Consider the following 20,405-nt stretch of genomic DNA (forward strand, 5'->3'; position numbering starts at 1 on the left):
ATTTTTATGCGATGCGCTCTAAATTACGGGAAAAATATTTTCCATTCGGCTACTACCTCAACACTACTATATACGTTTTTTATTGGGTTTGATTGACTGAATTTGTACAGTATTTACAAACGAACGAAGTACAAGATTACATATAAACAATTAATAAACAATACTTGTGGATGAAAAAAATCAATTGCATTGAGTATTTTATTGATAAAAAATATATTATTATTTTTATTTGTAAAATAAAAAAATTACTTCTCTACCTTTTTTCACGATAGATGAAACGATTTATTAAATGTTTCAATGACCGGGTATTGAATTAACAACATTTGGAGGATGAGGGGCTTTAAAAGCCATGCTATCTGGCACTGGATTCATTGAGAACAGAGAACCAAACAAAACGTGTTGCATCACAGGAAATTTGGCCAATACCTGAAAAGTTGAAATTACATAAGAATTTGTTTGCAATATTTTGATTTTTGAAACTTACTTCTGCTTTGTACATTCTAATTAATCCACTATTTACTTTTGACCATGATCCTACAGCACTTACATTCCATAACTGATTAGAATGCTCTGCAAATGGACCAGTTTTTACCTAAAATATAAAAACATTCACATTGTTTAAAATAAATATCATAAGTAGTGTTCATGAAAAACCAAACTAGATGATTACCTTAGAAATAAATGCAATACAGCTTAGAAAAATATACTGTTTACCATGTGCTTCTGCAACACCTGGATCAACAAAATTTTGAGGTTCTATGCGATGATGACCTACGATAACACAAATTCCATTATAAAAGATGTAACATGACTTTCTTAATAATAAGAAAAATTCTAAAAACCAATTAATTGTGAGCTGCCCCAAATAAATGGAACAAATTGATAATCATCTAAGCTCCAAACTCCATGACTTCCAGCTGGTTCCATTCGGTAAGTTAATTGAAGTTTACGTACTACTTCCAAATATCTACTAAAAACTTTAATGCCAGCAGCAGCTTTATCACTAACTTCAAATGCTCCAATTTTGAACATAGCACATAAAAACATGATAAAGGCCATTTCATGACCCGTTCCATAATCAATCCGTGTAGGATTACCAAATCCTTCCAACAAATAATGAACAATCTCTGGAATCGCTTTGTACAAATTTTCTGGTAAAATTATCTTCAACTCATCTGCAGCAGACTAAAATTGTAGATATTCATAAGTATTTAATATTCCACAATTTTAATTAAAAATTACTTACCTCATTGAGTCTTTCAGACCATGTTCGAAAAGATTTGTTACCAAATCTCTGAGGCTGTTCAGTTGGTGGAATCTCATCAATCCATTTATCAAAATTGTCAAGCATATTTATCATTTTGTCAACTGTTTTTGAACAAGGATAGTTTGAATCAAGAGACTTTCCTTTGACTGCTTCATTAATGGCCATTATGAAACCAAAATACTCCTAGAAAAAATTATCCAAATTCATGTGAATAAAAAATTATTCATATTTTTAGAAATCAAGCCAACTTACAAAATATGCTTCTGATTTTTGCCAGGCATCCATATCACCATTATTTTTAATTCCTTTCTTTGGTTCCATGAATACATGATCAGCTAAAAATGAATGCGATAGAATCAATATTTTATTAATAAAATTCTCCAAAATTACATTAAGCACAATGTTATTACGTACGAGATAATTTGAATTCCTGTCCAGAACTTGAACTCATTTTAGAAAATATTAAGTAACGATTTACAATAAAAATAAGTACAACTTGATTTTCGAGTATTGAAGATGGAAACTTTAATCAAAATTACTTAAAAGCGTAAATCTGACTGAAGCCACACTGATGAAAAATTTGTTTTTTAATCGTTTCTGTACTATTTCGCACACGAAATCAGCGTTGTATACTCATTAATCGTTTAAATTACGATGCATTAGCTTAACGTGAACTAGAACGACAATGTTGCCAAATCCTGCAGTTAAAGTTAATTCAAAAAATGTATCACGAACTCATTTATCACATTTTCAGATGAAAATTTTACAACGAACCGTTGACAATTGATTCTTTCGGAAATCACTATTGGTTCAACAAGCGCTGGCAACAATTTTATTTTGCATTTACAATAGTTCGAATGATTGTAACGACAATTTTATTACGTGAGGTTAACAAGGGTTTGTTGCAGTTTGCAGACGACTGAAAGAAAACAAGTATTTATTACAACGATCGATGCGCGCAGTGCGCAAAAGTTCAACTGTGGAACTGCGAAGTGCGAATTTCGTATTTGCAAATTCGATGGAAATTTGAATCTGCAACTGTAAATAAAAATGCATTAAATGTAATTGGTTTCAATAGAGCTTAATTTATATTTTCTTGCTAAAAATAAAATTTTGAACAATACAATTCATTAAATGTCTATAAAATAATTGAATTTTCAAAATTCAAAATTTACAACTCGATTGGTTGTTACTTCAAGTTGGAAAAAAACCCGATGCGATCTTCGAACTTACTTGACGATTCAATCGTATGATAATGATTATAATTGTAAAAAATTGATATCGCTCGTTTTAGATGATAACATCGATCAAATTCATTTCCACGTTTAATTTATGTGCGCCATGTGCGATAGAAAGATCAATGTCAATGGCGAACTCAGCTGTCATTTCGCGCGCCTATGCGACGCATTAGTTTTGTTATGTTAGGTTAAAATTGCTTGTTTTTTTGAGTTTTTTTATGTAGAAGAAAAAATTAATTGTAACTGAATTATTGTTGTGTGAAAAATGTTAATCTAACGTTAAACCCTTATAGTGCAGTTTATTCAACAATTTATAGAAGTGGTATATGAATTGTAGTTTATACGAAGCAAGGTGAGTTTTCCTAAATTTGAATGAATTTAAATAATTCCAAAGAATTTTTAAGAATTAAATTACTTAAATGTTTGAAAAAAATTTGAATACTTTCATCTAGACAATGTATTCACAAGAGGAAATTGAGAGAAAAAGGCAGCAAGCCTTGCAACGTCAACAACAAAAGGCAGCATGTAAACCTCCTGTTGTCAGTCCTTTGAATGCACCCAAAAATAATGGAAACAGTTACACGAGTCCAAAAAACTCAAGTAGTAGTTCAATTACAAACTTTTTTAGTCCAAATTCAAATAGAAAATCACTTGGTGGAAGTAATCAATTTAAATCTCAAAGTGCCTACAAACAACAAGCATCAGCCAATCGATATAATCCTATTAGCAGTAATAAATTTTATGGTACACAACAAAATAAACCACCACTTTGTGAAGCTGAGTGCAGTATGATAAGCATCAATAGATTTACTGTAGATATGTCAAAGTATCATCTGCCTTTAATAGAAGTATTCAAATCAATACCAACTAGAAATTATGGTAACTTATATTTTGTATTATAAATAGTAATTTTTATATTATAATATAAGAAGTAAGTCTATATAATTTATTTTTTAGATCCACAAACTAAGTCTTGGAACTTCCATTTAATAGATTATGATATGGTTTTACAAAAATCAATGCAATTAAAATCAGAAGTCTCATTCAAAGGAATTCCAGCATATGTGTTGAAAGTGGGTATAGAACTAGAAACCATGTTCATTAATTTATTTTATTTTGTTAAAATTTAATCAATTCTAACATTTTTTTCTCAGTTTTTCAGATCTTTAGAAAACAAAATGAATTTACAAAAACCAAAACCAAATTTGTCTCGATTGGACGAGTCACTCTTGAATTCTTTGTATCCCTTTCAAAGAGAAGGAATAGAGTATGCCATAACATTTTTGCATTTAAAATTTTATTCAATCATTTTGCATAGATAAGAATTTAATAAACAAAATTCTTCTACAGGTTTGGAATTCAACAAGATGGAAAAATTTTGTTAGCAGATGATATGGGTCTTGGAAAAACCAGACAAGCTCTAGGAATTGCTCAATATTTTTCTGATGATTGGCCTATGCTAATTATTTCCCCTTCTTCTGTTAGGTACAATTTTTCAAATTTATATAAGATTAATTTTTTCTTCTATTTATCAATTAATTTTTGTTTAATTTTCATTTTGACTAAACCCTATTAGGTATCAATGGTCGGAGGCTATAATTGAAAATTTAACTTCTGTGCCAATACATTCTATTCTCCATGTTACAACTAACAGAGAACCAATTGAAAAGTGCAAGGTTCTTATTGTATCATATGATTTAGTTGGAAGGAGAACTGATGAACTTGTAGCTAGAAGATTTGGAGTGATAATATGTGTAAGGATTGTTTGCTGTTAATTTTATTAAATGTTTGTGAAAATATCTATAGTAATTGAAACTTTGTTTGAAGGATGAGTCCCATTATCTTAAAAGCGCAAATACTCAAAGGACCAAAGCTGTGCAACGATTAGCCACCAATGCAAAGCGTATCATACTATTAACTGGTACACCAGCTTTATCACGACCTATTGAATTGTACCCTCAAATAAAAATGTTAATTCCTAATTTTATGAGGTATGAGCAACAATTATATTTACTTATTAATTATTAAATTTTAATGAAAAATTATCTAGCCCTATAGACTATGGAGTGAGATATTGTGCTGGTGTACAAACTAAATTTGGATGGAGTTTCACTGGATCTTCTCATTTGAAAGAGTTAGAAATATGGTTACAAAATAGTTGTTGTATAAGACGTCTGAAAAAAGATGTTCTAACACAATTACCCACAAAAATAAGGTATTGAATAATAGTTCTTTTAGCAATTAGTCAAATTAAAAAAATAATAATGAATTATTTTAATTTGTTAATATTTTGAAATAGGCAAAAAATTATCCTTGATCCTCATTTAATTAAAACTGCAACCAAAGAAATGAAAGAATCTGCAAAACAAATGCAAAAAGAAAATTTAAATGGTTCAACAAAACACACAATACTTTTACAGTATTACAGTGATACTGCTAAAGCTAAAGAAAAGGCTGTTTGGTAAACCGACTTCTTGCCGCTATAATTTTTATAATTTTGTTTTCAATATTTAATTGAACAACTCTTTAAATTACAGTAACTACATTTTGGAGTTAATTGAAAATCGAGCAAGCGATGACAAATTTCTTGTTTTTGCCCACCATCAATCAATGCTGGATGCTATTAGCAGTTTGCTGCAAAGCAAGAAAATTTTGTTAGTTTTATTTTATATGAAATTTTATTTTATAAATTCTTCCAAATAAATTATAAAAAAATATTTCAGACACATAAGGATAGATGGAAGAACAAATCCTGAAGCCCGAAAACAGTATGTAGATAATTTTCAGGATAATGATAAAATTATGGTAGCAGTATTGTCAATTACAGCTGCAAATGCTGGTTTGAACTTGACAGCAGCACGTCTAGTAATATTTGCCGAACTCTCGTGGAATCCTGGTGTAAGAATCCTCAAACAGTCTTTGCTTCGACGATGTTAAAAAAACTCATGTTAAATTATTCATGGATTTTTCAGATCTTAACACAAGCAGAAGATAGAGTGCACAGAATCGGTCAAACAGACAACGTGATAATTCGTTACCTTTTGGCCAAAGAGACGGCGGACGATTACATGTGGAACAAGTTGCAAACGAAAATTAGAGTATTGAACGAGGTCGGTCTGGATCAAAATTTCGATATGGACGCCGCGTCGTTGGAACATCAACTCACGAGTGAGCAGAATCAAACTACCCTCGATGTCTTTGTGGAATCACAATCTTCGTCGTCGGGGGATAAAAAGTCTCAGATGTCAAGCTCGAGCGTCAGTACATCCGGCTTGGCAGAGTTGCAGGTCAGCTCGGATAGTTTCAAAGATCTTCTGGACATCGACGACGAGGCCTTCGACGAAATCGACTTGGATAGTATCATCAACAGCGCAGAAAACCAATCGTAGCGCTCACGCATTTTCCTAATTGTATACTTCGTTGTTGGTTATTTCGTAACATTTAAGTGAAAAATTATAAGTTAATTAGTTACCGTCTCATAGTATGTTCGATTAATTAAGTGTTGAAAACAAATTATTTGATTCCTATTACGGAATAAAACCTATTTTTGCACGCAAAGAGCGCAAGCGAATTATTTTTTAAACCGTCGGCGAGAGCGCTAAAACGAACCGCCTCACGCCACTTTCATTGTAAGGTCACCTGCAGTCTATCCTTCCTACGCCCGCGGCCCGCATTGCATTATAAATCGAATACAGCCGCAGCAGCGAAGCGAACTCCGAAGTTTACGGCTGACATTGCATTGACGCGTTAAGAAGTGCGAGAAGTCGCGCACACGTTAAGGGGGCCTCCGCGAAACTGTATACATAATACAAAGCATACGTAATTCTGCCAATAATCCAAAACTATAATATTTCTCGATTCATCGCGCATTACATAGAGTCACCGAGACATACGTCATATATAATAACAATAATAATACAAAATAAAATAATCGCCGTCGAATCGTGTCTGTGCAGCGCAGATCTGCCGCCGGGCCGCCGCCGTCAGTGCAATAGCTACAAGCAAAGCAGCAGCAGCAGCAACCAAAGAACATCATCATCGTCGTCGTCACTCCGAAAGCGAGAAGTTGTTCGCAGCAGTTGTCTCGCGTTAGACGTAATCGTGCTCACGGGTATAAAACAGGGTAGCAGAGCGACGACAGTCCACCTACGATTTCAGCCCGCAAAAAAGTAAAAAAAAAATAACAGAAACAAACATGAAGAAACATTTGGCGTGTTATTTGGCCCTCGGCTGCTGTCTACTCGTCGCGGTGTCAGGTAATGTAATATCAACACGCAAGCACGTATACCGTTTGTACCTACACTGCAGCACGTAAACAAAGAGAAGCATTATCGATACACCTCCTGTCTCGGTTTTTTCCTCTTTCTACGCGCTCGCTCGTTTTTTTTTCCTGCCTTTATGCATATATACGCGAACTATATAGCAATATTATACGCGTTCTCGAGCGCACAAAAGGGGCAACAAGAGCGAAAAACATGGTTGACATCTCTCATTTACACGAACGCTCACACACACATATAGCTACGTTATTATGACTATACGTTCTATACGGGCAGCGGATTTTAGAATGTTCGTGACTTTGCAGTACATGATACCATGTTAAAACATGCGAAAGACAGAGATGGACAGTCGAACTGCGAAGCATATCTATATCTATATACAACATTAAACGTCTGTCCGAGCGCACATTGCGCGTTTTACCAATTATTGCAAAACGTTGAAGATTACGAAGGCTACGAGTACTTATAATTTCGCAGGCATCATACTTCGTATTGCATGTATATAACTGCAATGCCACTGACTTTTGGACCCGTTTACGTCAAGCATTATCATTATTGCATACGCGCTATATGCATTGAAAGAATTGGATTTCTTCTCGCACGTACACAGCAATCGGACTTCGTTTGTTTTTTTTTTCGACTCCGAATATCATGCTCCGTAAAGAAGCGAGAAGACAAGAGCTAGCGAGTTTGTCATTTCTTTTATGCGTGACTAGAGATGCTCGTTCATATTTTAATCGTTGCGATTCTGCGAATTGTCGCTCAAAAGATTTATAAATAATGTCTGAAATTACAAGTTCACGATAAGATTTCATTCACGGCTTGGCCTGTTGATGGTTTCTCTCTTTCTTTTGTTCATTTCAAAAGGTTCCTCGTATTATCGCTTTGATTATGAAGATGCGGTCGATCAATTTATTTATTCAATGCCTTTTTTCACTTCAGTGGCGATTTTAGCTCAACTGATAAATAGATAACATAGTATGAAGATGGAAATATTTCACAATATCATTGAATTATTTCACTGCATAGTTTTATATTGAAATGTTAGGACTTTTGAAAGGTTGAATTATCCTTGCCAATTTCAGAATTAAAGAAATTTTTCGAAAAAGTAGTAGTGTGAGTTATGTTTTGACTAATCATGATAATAAGTAAACATTGAGAATAATGTAGTAATGCAGTATTTCTGCATGTATATCAGTCTGTATTAAGTTACTCGCAATGCTCATATTTTAGATAAGTATATGCTATCATCTCAGTGGGCAAGTTCCATTGCTAATTCTTTCTTTTCAATACAAAGTCTGTTGGAAAAAAAATTTCAAGAATTATAAGCATTTGACATTGCTGCAGTGTATAAAGAACAAGAACAAAAATCTATGAACTGTAAAGAAAAATTAAACATTTTTATATTTTTCCAACTCAGATGTTTATTTTAAAAAAAGTGATGAACCTGACAAAGCCAAGTTCTTTACTGTATGAGTCATAGGAAACTTTCATAACTTATCAGCATAACGAAGCATAGTTTATCTTGCTTGCTCATTCATAATGTTGATAAATTATTATGCTTCAATCATATTTATTCATTTTTTTCAATTTTACTAATAATAATAACGACTTTATTTTCAGGAGCTACTACAAAATTGCCTGATACAACAACTCCTGAATCAAAAACTTCAACTGTTCCACCCACAACTGTTCCTACAAAACCAACTCCTAGTACTACAACTTCAACCACGACTACAACAACAACAACAACTACAACCACAACTAGTACTACACCAACACCACCTACAACTCCTCCTCCCCCTACAACCACGGCTCCTCCAAGTCCTCCTGTACCAAAGCCAGATCCTCAAAAATATGTGGCCAACATCTCAGATCATAATCTCATAATTGCTAGAATGGCAATGCAAATTAACATCACATATGAAAATGTAGATTCCAAAATGGTATGAAAAATAGATATAAAAACAACTCCAAATATTTAGAAATATCAAAAGAAATAATGCTCTCATAACTTTTTTCAGAATGTATCAAGACAAATCAACATTCCCAGTGATAACAGAACTACAGCATTTGGAAGCAATTCTTCTCTTAATGATGAAGTTTTGCAACTGACGTGGAAATCCGCTGGAACAGGCAATAACTCTGTTCTTTTACATTTCAAAAAAGATGCCAAAACATATGCTCTTACTGGTGTAGAAGTCATGGTCCAACCTCAAGAATTACCTCATAGCAAATACAGTAAATATATTTGTTGTTGAGATTGTATTTTTAATTTTTATCATTCAAATTTATTGCATTTACTGATTTTATGTAGATGAAAGTGTAACCTTTGCTTTTAACAAAGAAGCCTACAATACTACTTTGGGTAATTCCTATAGATGCATTAGATTGCAAACTTTCAATTTGACCAAAACTGATGAAAGTACAGTAATGGCACAACTTAGTGTATATGACATGCAATTCCAAGCTTTTAAATCTGACGATCAAACTAGTTTTGGTTATGGTAAGTTTTAAACCATGAATAATATTAATGCCATTTCAGACATTAAATATTAACTAAATTTGTACTCTTGCAGCCAATGACTGTCAGTTTGACACACCAGACGTGGTGCCAATAGCAGTAGGCTGTGTTCTTGCTGGTTTGGTTGTAATAGTTCTGGGAGCCTACTTGATTACCCGCAAACGTACCGCCCGTGGATACCACAGCATGTAATTGGGATGTTGCCCAATTTTTTTTTACTACCAAACTCATATTTCTTCATGTGAATTCTGTGCGCAGAAAGCGATTACTTTCCGTAAGAATTCTTCATTTTTCTGGAACATTGCTTGGTAGAAATATTTACTTTTTCTAATTCATATTTAATCATTTATAAAATTACGAAAGCCATATAATTGTAAGTAATTTTTCTTAATAGAGTAACAAAATCTTTTGGTCGTACTTAGTTAAAAATCGTTCTATATAATTAATTAATTTTTTCTTTGATTATTAACGCATTCATTACTTGTCATAAAACTTTCGAAATATTTGTTGACATCTTGATTTAATTACGAATTTCCTACAATCAAAACACTGTCACCAAAGTAATTTGAAGGTGCATGAGATGTAATCTTGTCTTTCTTTTGCTCGTACGATTTCATATCAACTTTTTATATTGTATATTATTGTCCTTTGTACTGATCCTCTTCAGAGGCGATCGTGAGTAAAAAGCTCAAGAAAACATTATTATATAGAAAACCTTGGCTTGAGTATTCCATAAGATGTTGCTCGTCATTTCTTTTGATTTGTTATTAACAAAAACAATGAATTATTTAAATGATGATTTTTCTGCACTTACAGTACCTTTAACTGTAACTTAATTTAAATTAAATTGGAGTGCAATTATGTAAAGTCAAGCTTCGAAAGAAACTATAGTCTGGCTCAAAATTCAAGCTACAAAACTTCACAAAATAATTGATGTTTATAATATTCTAATCATTAACATTCCTTTCAAAATACTGTTGCCAATTTTATGATTTTTTCTTTTGATTGAATTGAATAAGATAACGTAATGAAATTACTTCTATGCTTGTTAGATTAAGTGGCAGTAATCGGAATCGTATGTCAATTTGTCGAAATAAATGATATTCGTGATTACACATGGGCTATTTCTGTGTTTAAGAGCCTTAAAAATTGAATTGTGATATTTCTTTGTACTACTTCATTGAAAGCTTGTAAAGACTGTCAAAAAAGGAGTCGAAAAATGAAATATGTTTTTTTTTTAATAATGCGGAAAATTTTTTTATTCGTACCGAAAATGTAATTTGGTTACTTTGTCTGGTGTTTTACTTTGGCGCTTTGGTGCTACAAATATAATTGAAAAATTATTTTATAATTTCACTGAAAGCTGTCCATAGCCAGACAACAATAGTCTTGCGTTCTTTGTGAATTATTCGATTATTTATAACAAAAAAAAAAAAACATACCATTATGAAAACAAAACTCGCAAGTTGTAAAACTTGTCAAATTAATTCTCGAATTCGAACTATTAGGAAAGTATCTAGGAAGTAAGCAAACGAGAGAGAAACGTGGAATTGTAAAGTAAATAACCAAATGTTATAAAATTAATGTTTTGTCCTTAAAGATTTTCAATAAAAAAAATGTTAAATTAAACCAAGCGTGCCGCCTCTCTTTATTATCGACGCCGTTGTCACCGCCGCCAAAAGTCTTCCCTAAGCATTTTCCGCTGCGTTTGACCGCAGAGCTCAAGCTCTATACAATTTCGCGCAGCAAAGCTCGCTTACTTCTAATGTTTATATGCACTGACACACGTCGTGCCAGCCACGAGCATCGTAAAAGTAGGTATCTATAATCAATAAACGTAAGGACGCACTAGAGCAGCAGCAGCCCCCGTCAGAGCAGTGGGGTAAGCGCGTGCGGGGGTGGCGAAGAAAGCGAGCATGCACGCACACGAAACAACTGGGTGGTGGTAGACGCCACTCGGAGCTTTTCCGTTGCGGAGCTTTCATAATGCATAGCAGCAGACAGTAGCAGTAGCAGCAGACAACAAAGCTCAAGAGACGCAGGTGAGAGCGAGAAAGAGAGAGAGAGAGAGGGAACGAACGTATGTGGCGGCTGAATTTTCAAAAATTACACGCATCGTTCGCGTGCGCGCGTGATAAGCTCGTGCGATACACCTCGTGTTCAGCGCTGAAACGTGACAGCCATTTAAAAAAGCTCTGGTCTGGCATCCAACGTCATAACCTAATCCTATACTCTCGCAAGCTCTCTGCCGCGCGAGACTTCAACGTAAGACTGTAACTTGACAAATGCGATAAACGTAATCGATAAACCTTACGGAGCGTAAAATAAAGCTTGAGTTACGATGTTGGCGGTAATTTGCTGGTAAGGTTGTTCACTCGCGTAATTTCATTTAAACGAGAAAAAACATTTCATCCTCGAGCCGTGCACGTTGAGTAGTGCATTACATTCGAATGGAAACCTTACGCTCCTCATTACGTTCGGGCAGTATATTGAGGTGCAATAAAAATATAACAATGGACGAACAATCAAAACTTTTTCTCTTTCCACTGTTTTCAGCTGTCTGCTGAATCGACGCGTTGAAGCGATAAACGAATAAACATTTCAAGATGTTGGAGTGGGCTCATTTAGGTATCAACGCATCGATACCGAGAAATAAAGGACCAGAATGTGCCAATTATCTGACCATGAAGCGAAGAATCGTGGAAACATTTTTTATTTCACTATACATCATCGCTTTATTGAGATGGAGTTGGAAGAGAATCAAACTACCGAAAAAAGTGCCATACACGTACACGCCGAGAAAAGGAAAGACGTTTTTGTTAGCCCTAATGTGTTTAGTCTTTGGTATCGAGATAGGTTTCAAGTTGATGGGAAAAACATTTGTCTACATATTGAACCCTTGCCATATCATTACTATACTCGAGGTATTTATGATCATTTTTATGACTTCATTCTTCTTACTATCGCTGCTTCATTATTGATGAGTTCACTCTGCTCATTCAGATATATTTACTTGCGGCTGAACCAGACAGTCCGACCATTACTGCGGTATTCAGATTGATCGTATCGGGGTTTAATGGACCAGTACTAGCTTATGCATTTCCAGAAACTGATTGCCGACCAGTAATTAATTTTAAATTCGATTAATAATTAAAATATTTTTCTCTCCGTTATTTCGCAATTTTTTTATTCCAGATGTTTGCCGATAAAGCTGTATATTATATTCAACATGGCCTAATGGCCATGATTCCTTACTACTTGGCAAGACTCGGAGGTGGATATAATTTTTACTTTAATATAATTCACCTTATATTAAATTTATAGGTATAGACATTTTTATAATTCATTGGATTTTCAGGTGCTTACACGGTTGAACCTTTGAGAGATATGAGTTGGTCAGTATTCGGTTATGCAGTGAGTTTAGGCTATCATTTTTGGATTCTTCAAGTAGCTGGAATGGTAAATACCAAAATATTTTTAAGTTATTTTCACTAAATCTTTTAAATTATACGACTTTTTTTTTATATTTGCAGCTTGTTCAAGTGAATTTAAGCCACATGCTGTGTCCTGCAATCTTAGATCCATTTGATGGACAAAATTATAGGCTTTGGGCCACTACTCATCAATTCTTACTCATCCCTATACTTTATAAACTGTTTTGCATTAGTGCACAGTATTTATTCACCAAATTTCCCTTGACGAGAGTCAACAGTGAATTTTCTATAATAGACGTAAGCGCCGTTAAAAAAAGTGTCGATAACAACGAAGTTATTAAAGATAGTCGTAAGGAACACAAGCATGAAGAATGAAATTCAGTCAAAGCACGTCATAGTATTTTTCCTATTATAAAGAAAATCTCCACGTGATACAATCTATTTTTGGGGCCTACAATTGAAACCGACATGTGAAAAGTTTAATTTTAAATTCATTAAACTTTTTCTATTTTTACATCTGCTCGTAAAGATGTGTTAGAAAATTTTAAAATTAATCAGTGTTGTGCACTACTGGTATCCAGTACAATTCACATGCAATCTAGCCTCTAGTCAAAACGAAATATTCGTATGCAAAGTGAATTAATAAAGTCTGTGTTTAAAAAAGTTCATTCTCTTGAAACTGTAAAACTAAAATTTTTTTAGAACATTCCATTCGAAAATGAAGACTCGAGAAGCATTTTTATGCATTGCAATGTAATTATTTCTTTTTAATCACTCATAAGATAACCAATTCTAAAATAGTGTTTTCAATGTGTGTAGGAACAAGTATACAATGTATGTCATAACGAGCAACAATGAAATTATTTTCTGATTTTTATATCGAATGATAATGTTCACCTATTGCAAAATATGTAATGAACGAAGCGGCCTTTTAGTGTCAAATGGATATAAGTTGCTGTAATTTTGCCTATTATATAGTGCAAATATTTAATATTGATTATATTTTAATCATGAATGAATCTTGAAGGAATTGCATTCCAAAATAACTAAGAGTTTTATGTAATTTTTAGATATATCGAAGCTATGATCAAATAATTAGATAAATATTCTGTTTTAAACAGATGAGAAGCTATCGCTAAACCGTCATAAAAAATCACTCTATTATATGTTTATTGTTATAAATATTACGATATATGTCACTTATACAATCATGTTGCAATACATATTTATCGGATAATATGAACTGTTGCGTCGAAATTATAAAGAATTAATTACCATCATTGTTAAATTTATCGTATTTATCGAATCACCTTGTAAAACGAAGACACTGGAAAACGTATGCGTAAAAAAAAGTAATTTTCTATTCTCCTTAAATGGCTTAGAGCTTGCTGCACGAGTAGATTTTATTTTTGGATAATGTGTCATTCCTAGAAGTACACCAGCTCACGCCGGCAGGGATATTTTTGCAAAGCTTAAAAATGTGTAAATATAATCGATGTGTCTGTACAAACAATAAAAATTCAAGTCGAATCTTTGGCACTAAAGTAAACACCAAGTACAAAGGATTACATTCAACAATAGGATGACATTTGGTTCTTTTATCATAGGTACAAAAGGTAATACATTATACATATGTATATATTAAAAATATACACTAAAAATATTTTGGTGTATATTTTTAGTGTGCATTATCGATACATGTTCATCGCAACTATAGAAAAAAGATGTAGATGTATATCATTGTGTTATTTTTCAATCAAAAAGATGATGTTAGAAAAGAAAATCATATTTTTGCTATTCGAGACAAAAAATAATAATTAAAATCTAAGCCACCTAGCTCTCGTGTAGTCATTCAATTTACCTCCAAATAAATGCGTAACCGATCATCTTAAGCTAAGCGAGGGTTACGCCGAGCGATTATATGAATGGATTATTCGGCCCCCCTGGATTAGTACAAGTGAGCAAATCTGCTCAGAACAATTGCAGCGAAATATATGTATTATTTAGTCGGCGGTGGCAGCAGAAGCAACAAGATGAATTGCACCGCACGCGAGAGAACATTGTACATGTGCCGCAACGATATAGGTCTTGCTCTCGCGATCTAGGTCAAAGTCACGTCCTCCCAAAGGCCATATACAAGGCGCGAACGCGACTTTAAAAGAATCGAACGCACACGATGAAGCTGACTGCTGATGAGTGTTAATGCTAGTGGGTTATTACAAATGCGTGTGTGTCGTCACACGTGCTTGCTCGCGCGCCAAAATACGCATAAATACGCACATGCATCGAGACGATGAGCAAGTGCAATTATTTTTATTTTTATACGTATGGATATATGGATCGACTCGCCATCTCATCGATGTTTCATTGATTATAATGCCGAGAGCGTCGCGCACTCGGCACTACATTGCTGTGCGAACGCGCGGCGGAGTAATTAGTCGATCGAAAAATCTAATATATATACGTGCTGCGAATGCATGTGCACGCGGCAAGGGAAGCAAACTTTCTACAAAAATAAAAGAAGAGATAACGCTTGCATCGCGCGTGTATACACACACACACACACACACATGTGGAACCAGTCGACGAGCGCAAGAGCACATTTCTATCTGTATAATAACATTATATACAGGGTGTCCCAAAAGTATGGAAACCTCTGAAAAGCGGCCAAAATAAGCGGGGAAAAAAAATCGATAACCCTATATCCGACGTATTTTTTCACGGGGAATCCAATCGTGACCTCGGATTTAACCTTGAACATAACCTCAAAGCTGCAGCGTCTCAAAAATCGATTTTTCAAATGTAACCCCCATTTTTTATTGCAGATTTGAAAAGAGCGAAAAATTTCACGTCAAAATGTATGTTTTTTTTTTTTAAGACCATTTTAAGGGCGCTACAGGCTCAAAGAAAACCCCGATTTAACCTAAAATTAAGTTCAGAAGAACTTCATTTTCTAACTGTAGCGCCCCCAAAAATGATATTGGAAAAAAAACATAAAGGCCTATTCAAACGTAAAATTTTTTGCCCTTTGATTGAGTGCCCTTTTTGAACATTGATTGAGTGACTTTGATTCGACAGAATCTTCGCTTTCGGTATCGCTACAATCATTACAATCATCATCATCGTCGGGTTGATTTCGCCAAAGCTTTAACTGACTCACGTGGCTAGTAGTAGCTTTAATATTATTTTTCGCATTTAAGTTTTGTACTCTGTATGTGTCGGCAGGTAAAGCTTCGGTGATCACAAGAGGACCTTTGTATCTCGATTGCAACTTCGTCGAATCGCCGGTCGCAATTTTATTCTGTTTCATAAAAACTATGTCGCCGACATCATACTTAATATTAGTACAGCGAGCTTTATCGTATCTAGCTTTAGCATTTACTTGCTCTTTTTCAATGTGTTCAATCGCTTCGTTTCTTACATTTACAGGTAATCGATAAGTTTCTGCCGCATATGTCAAGACTCATGATAGACCTTCTTCGAATCTCGGTATATATCCTATTAGCGCGCTCCCGGGATGCTCCGTGGCGTCCGAGTCCCGGCGATGGCCCGCGCGTGTGTCGAGGATGGTGGAGGCGGGAAGGCGAAAGCAAAGCCGAGTCAAAGAATTAATTAGTAATGAGTGTTTATTTGGAGCACGACTCCGGAATGCGTCTCCGTGTCGTCACTCGATCGAACTGCTGAGGCTCGCCGCGCGAGAGATTCCGCGGGCCGCTTACCCCTTCTCTCGGGCACATGCAGGGCCGTGCGCGACTGTGCCTGGCCTGCGTGTACGTTGCCGCTAACAATTCGTAAAACATTTCGCACCGGTAGCTTTATTAATTGAAGCGTTTAAGTCAAATAAAAAATAACTTATATTCATATAAAACATAACTCATTTTTACTCGAAATCTATTGAATTTAGAGAAAAAGTGCAAAAAACCAAAGTTTGAAAAGGAGTTCGAAAATTCCATAAAAATTCTCTGAGATACCTTGATAGTCGTGATCACCCTTGATCATATTTATATCGTGATTCCCTAACGGTAACATGGCAAAAAAAATCAAAAACTTGATTTTTTGCAAAAAATTTTACGTTTTTTTTCGTATAAGTAGCCATAGCTTTTTTATTACGCGAAGAATCGAAATTTGGAGCTCAGTTTCTGAAAGGACATTAAATTTTACATCGAAATAGGTCCATACGAAACTTTTTGGAGGCCTCAAACTACAAAAAAAATCGCAGCAAAAACTAACAAAAAAATCGAGCATTTTGGTCGTTAATGGGTTAAACCAGCAATTATAATGATCTCAAAGAAAAAAATTGTCAAGATATGTGACTTAGGAGTTTCCACAATAAATCAATTAAATTAAACACTCAACTTTTGACCACACATGGTCGTAAATCCTTCGTTGGCACACCCATGTACATGGCTCCAGAAGTCTACCTACGTCAACAAGAAGTAACAGAGTATGGTGACATGTGGTCATTGGCCTGTACACTGGTGGAAATGTTCAGTAACAAACATGTGTGGCGAGTAAACGCTTTCACAACTTTAGACTCTATTTTTTAAAAAACAATCAATACCCGATTGCACTGATGTGCCAGTTGTATTGAAAAAAGAAATAGAGAAATGTTTCAACTGTAACCCTGTTATGCGGCCAAGAGCTGCCCTATTGAAAATAGATACGTATTTTCGATACATATCGAAAGTATGTATCGAAAATACGTAAAAAAGATACGTAGTATCGATTTCGAACAACCTAAAATACGTATCGAAGGAATATATCGTAATTTCGTATTCAATTTACATACTGCTACTATTGAATTCGATTTTTGACAGATTAGGATTATAGGATGAACACTGAATAGGAGATGCAAATGACGCGTTCCATAAATTTATTTTTAATTCTTAAAATTTATCAATATACTTTTACATGAAGATTTTTACACATTACATATGTATGACATGTAACATTTGTAAGAAATTACTATAAAATAATTTATGAAAAGATACATTTAATTGAACGTTTACAGATATAATATAATAATTAAACATTTTCCTCTGTAGCTTCATCTTCTGTGCTACTAATATCATCAATATCTTGCCTTTCTTCATCTTCATTTTCAGAATCATTTTGATAACTTGTATTTAAAAAATTTATAAATTTACTCAAGTAATGCATGCACCTATTTTTTTCTTCTGCGTACATCCCTTTGAATCCTTTGGGAAGAAAATCTAAATAAACACCTGTAATAAAAGAAAAGAAAATTTTCACATACCAAAGTGAAAAAATGATAAATGAAAATAAAATAACATGAAAATTAACCTACTTTGTAAAACAGCCTTTTTTCGTGGGGTTAATGATTTTCGAGGAGACCTATTTTCTAACTGCGGACATTTTGGCAAATCAATTGCTCGGTTTTGTAAAGCAAAAGCACCCCAAATTCCACGACTAAGGTGTCGAACCAAGACACTGGGAGTTTTCGAACTCTTTGCTTTATTGAAACATTCAAATGTTACATTGATACCACATTTCAAGTGTATCATTTTTACCTGTAAAATTTGACAAGTTAATAATTCAATATAAATTTTAAATACAGAATATTATATGAAAAAAATTTTAAATAATTTTACTTTCTCATTATTCTTGTTCATTTCTGTGAATTTTTTATAATCTTTTCTGGTGGCTAAATGCTTATAGATTGCAGGGGCGGATCCAGCGGGGGCGATCGGGGCGATCGCCCCCCCCCCCCCCCCCNCCTAAGGACGGCAAGGGAAGAAATGATTTTGAACATTTATTAAAATATATAAATTTTATTATTTGTAAATTATAAAACAAAAACATTTGTCAATTATTTATTATTTAACATTTATTATATAAATTAAACCGAGGAAACATAAAATTATAGAACAAAATCGATCCTATGATTTCTATTTTTCGCAAATCGATCGATAACTTTTTCTACATTTATTTTTACATTCCAATGAATATTTATGAGAGCTAAACCATCCAATCGATCTTCGCTCATGGTTGATCGTAACCAATCTTTTATTCTCCTTAAAGATGAAAAACTTCTTTCCGTACTACAAGAGCTTATTGGAAGTGTTGCCAAAATTTTTAATAACGTTGTAACAATAGGAAAAACTTCGTCATCACAATGATCTAATAATTTTAGTGCACTGCAAGAAGTGATTTTTTTATTCTCGCAGTGCAACCTATAAAATTCTAGCTCCGACGAGAGCATTTTTTTTAAAATGTCTGTCGATTTATTAAATAAATAAGCATATTTATTGGACAGGCGCTTCAAAGCTTCTTCACACTCAGATTCGTCGCCATTTGTCGGAAACAAAACGAACAAATCAAACAAATTTAATGTTTCTTCGGGGAAACGAAACTTCAAGTCCTCGATCACATTATCCAAAAAAGGTATGAAAATAGCTTTTCTATAATAATCCTCTGCGGAATCACATGGGTAATTTGACCGGTTTTTCTGGACATTGGCTAAACGGGGCACTTTAATTTCAGCGTCTATTTCCTCTGCGATGTTCTTTGCTTCCTCAAAAATATTAGAAAAAACTTCCACCGTACAAGATTGCCATCTTTTCCTAGAAGCTTTGCGAATGTAACTAAAGGATCAGTAACTAGTTTACATACAGGAGTATTTGTATCATTCTAAAACAAAAAGCAAAATTTGCAAAAAAAAAACCTTTTTTTACGCCGGAAAAAAGGAGACGATCAAATTTTCTTAGATATTGATGTCCAGCATATATCTTTTCTTCTTTTCCTTGCTTTCGATGGGTAGAGTAAGGAAAATTATAATTTTCAGGTGGGGACCAATGGTTCATCAAAAAATTTTTTTAAAAAAAATCATTAATCTTAGCTCCTACATAATGTTCAATATCTAAAGAGAACGAGGGCTTATGTACGTCTACATCCATCACTCTATCAGCATCTTTCATAACTTCATTTTCTATGACACTTTGTTGTGACTTGTTTTTTTCCACTAAACAGGAATAGATAAATGTTTTTATTTGTGAATATGAAATAAAATTATATTTAAAAAGAAATACTCATTTCAAAAATCACCATTATTTATATTTTCCAAGACGTTATTTGCATCATTTATTTCTTGAAGTGAATAAGTCGAATTAATTATTGGTTCCGAATGAATGAACGAATTTGAGCAGCTTTCAGTCGCGATTGAGTCGCATTTTTCTGATACACCTGTTTATATTTGGGAGCTTAGAGCTGGATGCTCTTGGTGGAGGTCCCAAGCCTCGTAATTCGGGTGCAGGTCGATAAATAAATGGAGCCGATTCAGTTATAATTACTGAGGTTATCTTTATTGACTTGGCTCTGTCACACTTCGGAAACGACTGACTAGTCGCTGTCGCTGGCCGCGCAGCGGCGCTCTCCTTCCCGCTAGAGGAGAGAAGGGGTAGAACCCCCACAGTGGTATAGGGTAGAAAGAAAAAAATTCGCGACAGTAAGGATGCGAATTTTTTAACAATGAACTGAGCTTACTTACTACGTAGAGTGTGAGAGCAACAATATTTTTAGTGATTACGATTAGGTGTAAAAACTGATTAATTACAACAAATATGAAGGTAATATGCCTTATTCGACGAGCAGTCTTATGAAAGGAATACATGAGTTTTAAATCTTACTTACTAATTAAACATT

The 20,405-nt window shown here is 34.1% G+C and overlaps 4 protein-coding genes across 5 annotated transcripts; 3 read left to right on the forward strand and 1 right to left on the reverse strand.

Moving 5' to 3' along the window:
• Positions 1-254: 254 nt before the first annotated feature.
• Positions 255-2,174, reverse strand: LOC106658249 (serine/threonine-protein phosphatase 2A activator-like). Its single transcript, XM_014380111.1, has 7 exons — positions 1,682-2,174; positions 1,520-1,602; positions 1,247-1,450; positions 843-1,185; positions 671-771; positions 485-592; positions 255-426 (listed from the first exon to the last, which is right to left on the reverse strand). Exons 1-7 carry the CDS (start codon positions 1,716-1,718, stop codon positions 295-297), a joined length of 1,008 nt encoding a protein of 335 aa, XP_014235597.1. The 5' UTR covers positions 1,719-2,174; the 3' UTR covers positions 255-294.
• Positions 2,175-2,545: 371 nt separating this feature from the next.
• Positions 2,546-6,063, forward strand: LOC106658251 (SWI/SNF-related matrix-associated actin-dependent regulator of chromatin subfamily A-like protein 1). Its single transcript, XM_014380113.2, has 12 exons — positions 2,546-2,857; positions 2,958-3,384; positions 3,463-3,578; positions 3,660-3,772; positions 3,856-3,990; positions 4,082-4,259; positions 4,333-4,496; positions 4,556-4,720; positions 4,805-4,966; positions 5,043-5,159; positions 5,229-5,403; positions 5,478-6,063. The coding sequence occupies exons 2-12, from the start codon at positions 2,961-2,963 to the stop codon at positions 5,892-5,894; spliced, it is 2,166 nt and encodes a 721-aa protein (XP_014235599.1). The 5' UTR covers positions 2,546-2,857; positions 2,958-2,960; the 3' UTR covers positions 5,895-6,063.
• Positions 6,064-6,207: 144 nt separating this feature from the next.
• Positions 6,208-10,746, forward strand: LOC106658246 (lysosome-associated membrane glycoprotein 1-like). Of its 2 annotated transcripts, XM_014380106.2 has the most exons (6): positions 6,210-6,324; positions 6,462-6,761; positions 8,409-8,731; positions 8,810-9,026; positions 9,103-9,291; positions 9,365-10,746. In XM_014380106.2, exons 2-6 carry the CDS (start codon positions 6,701-6,703, stop codon positions 9,499-9,501), a joined length of 927 nt encoding a protein of 308 aa, XP_014235592.1. In that variant the 5' UTR covers positions 6,210-6,324; positions 6,462-6,700; the 3' UTR covers positions 9,502-10,746. The 2 variants fall into 2 exon arrangements, with proteins under 2 accessions (XP_014235591.1, XP_014235592.1); XM_014380105.2 differs by having other exon boundaries at positions 6,208-6,761.
• A 267-nt stretch (positions 10,747-11,013) lies between these two features.
• LOC106658252 (transmembrane protein 164) lies at positions 11,014-14,628 on the forward strand. The gene is made up of 6 exons (XM_014380114.2): positions 11,014-11,351; positions 11,866-12,233; positions 12,313-12,432; positions 12,505-12,583; positions 12,668-12,768; positions 12,843-14,628. Exons 2-6 carry the CDS (start codon positions 11,916-11,918, stop codon positions 13,116-13,118), a joined length of 894 nt encoding a protein of 297 aa, XP_014235600.1. The 5' UTR covers positions 11,014-11,351; positions 11,866-11,915; the 3' UTR covers positions 13,119-14,628.
• The last annotated feature ends 5,777 nt before the right edge of the window (positions 14,629-20,405 follow it).

The sequence above is a fragment of the Trichogramma pretiosum genome, unplaced genomic scaffold (assembly GCF_000599845.2).
Source record: "Trichogramma pretiosum strain Unisexual culture from Peru unplaced genomic scaffold, Tpre_2.0 scaffold104, whole genome shotgun sequence".
In the NCBI taxonomy this organism is placed as follows: Eukaryota; Metazoa; Arthropoda; class Insecta; order Hymenoptera; family Trichogrammatidae; genus Trichogramma; species Trichogramma pretiosum.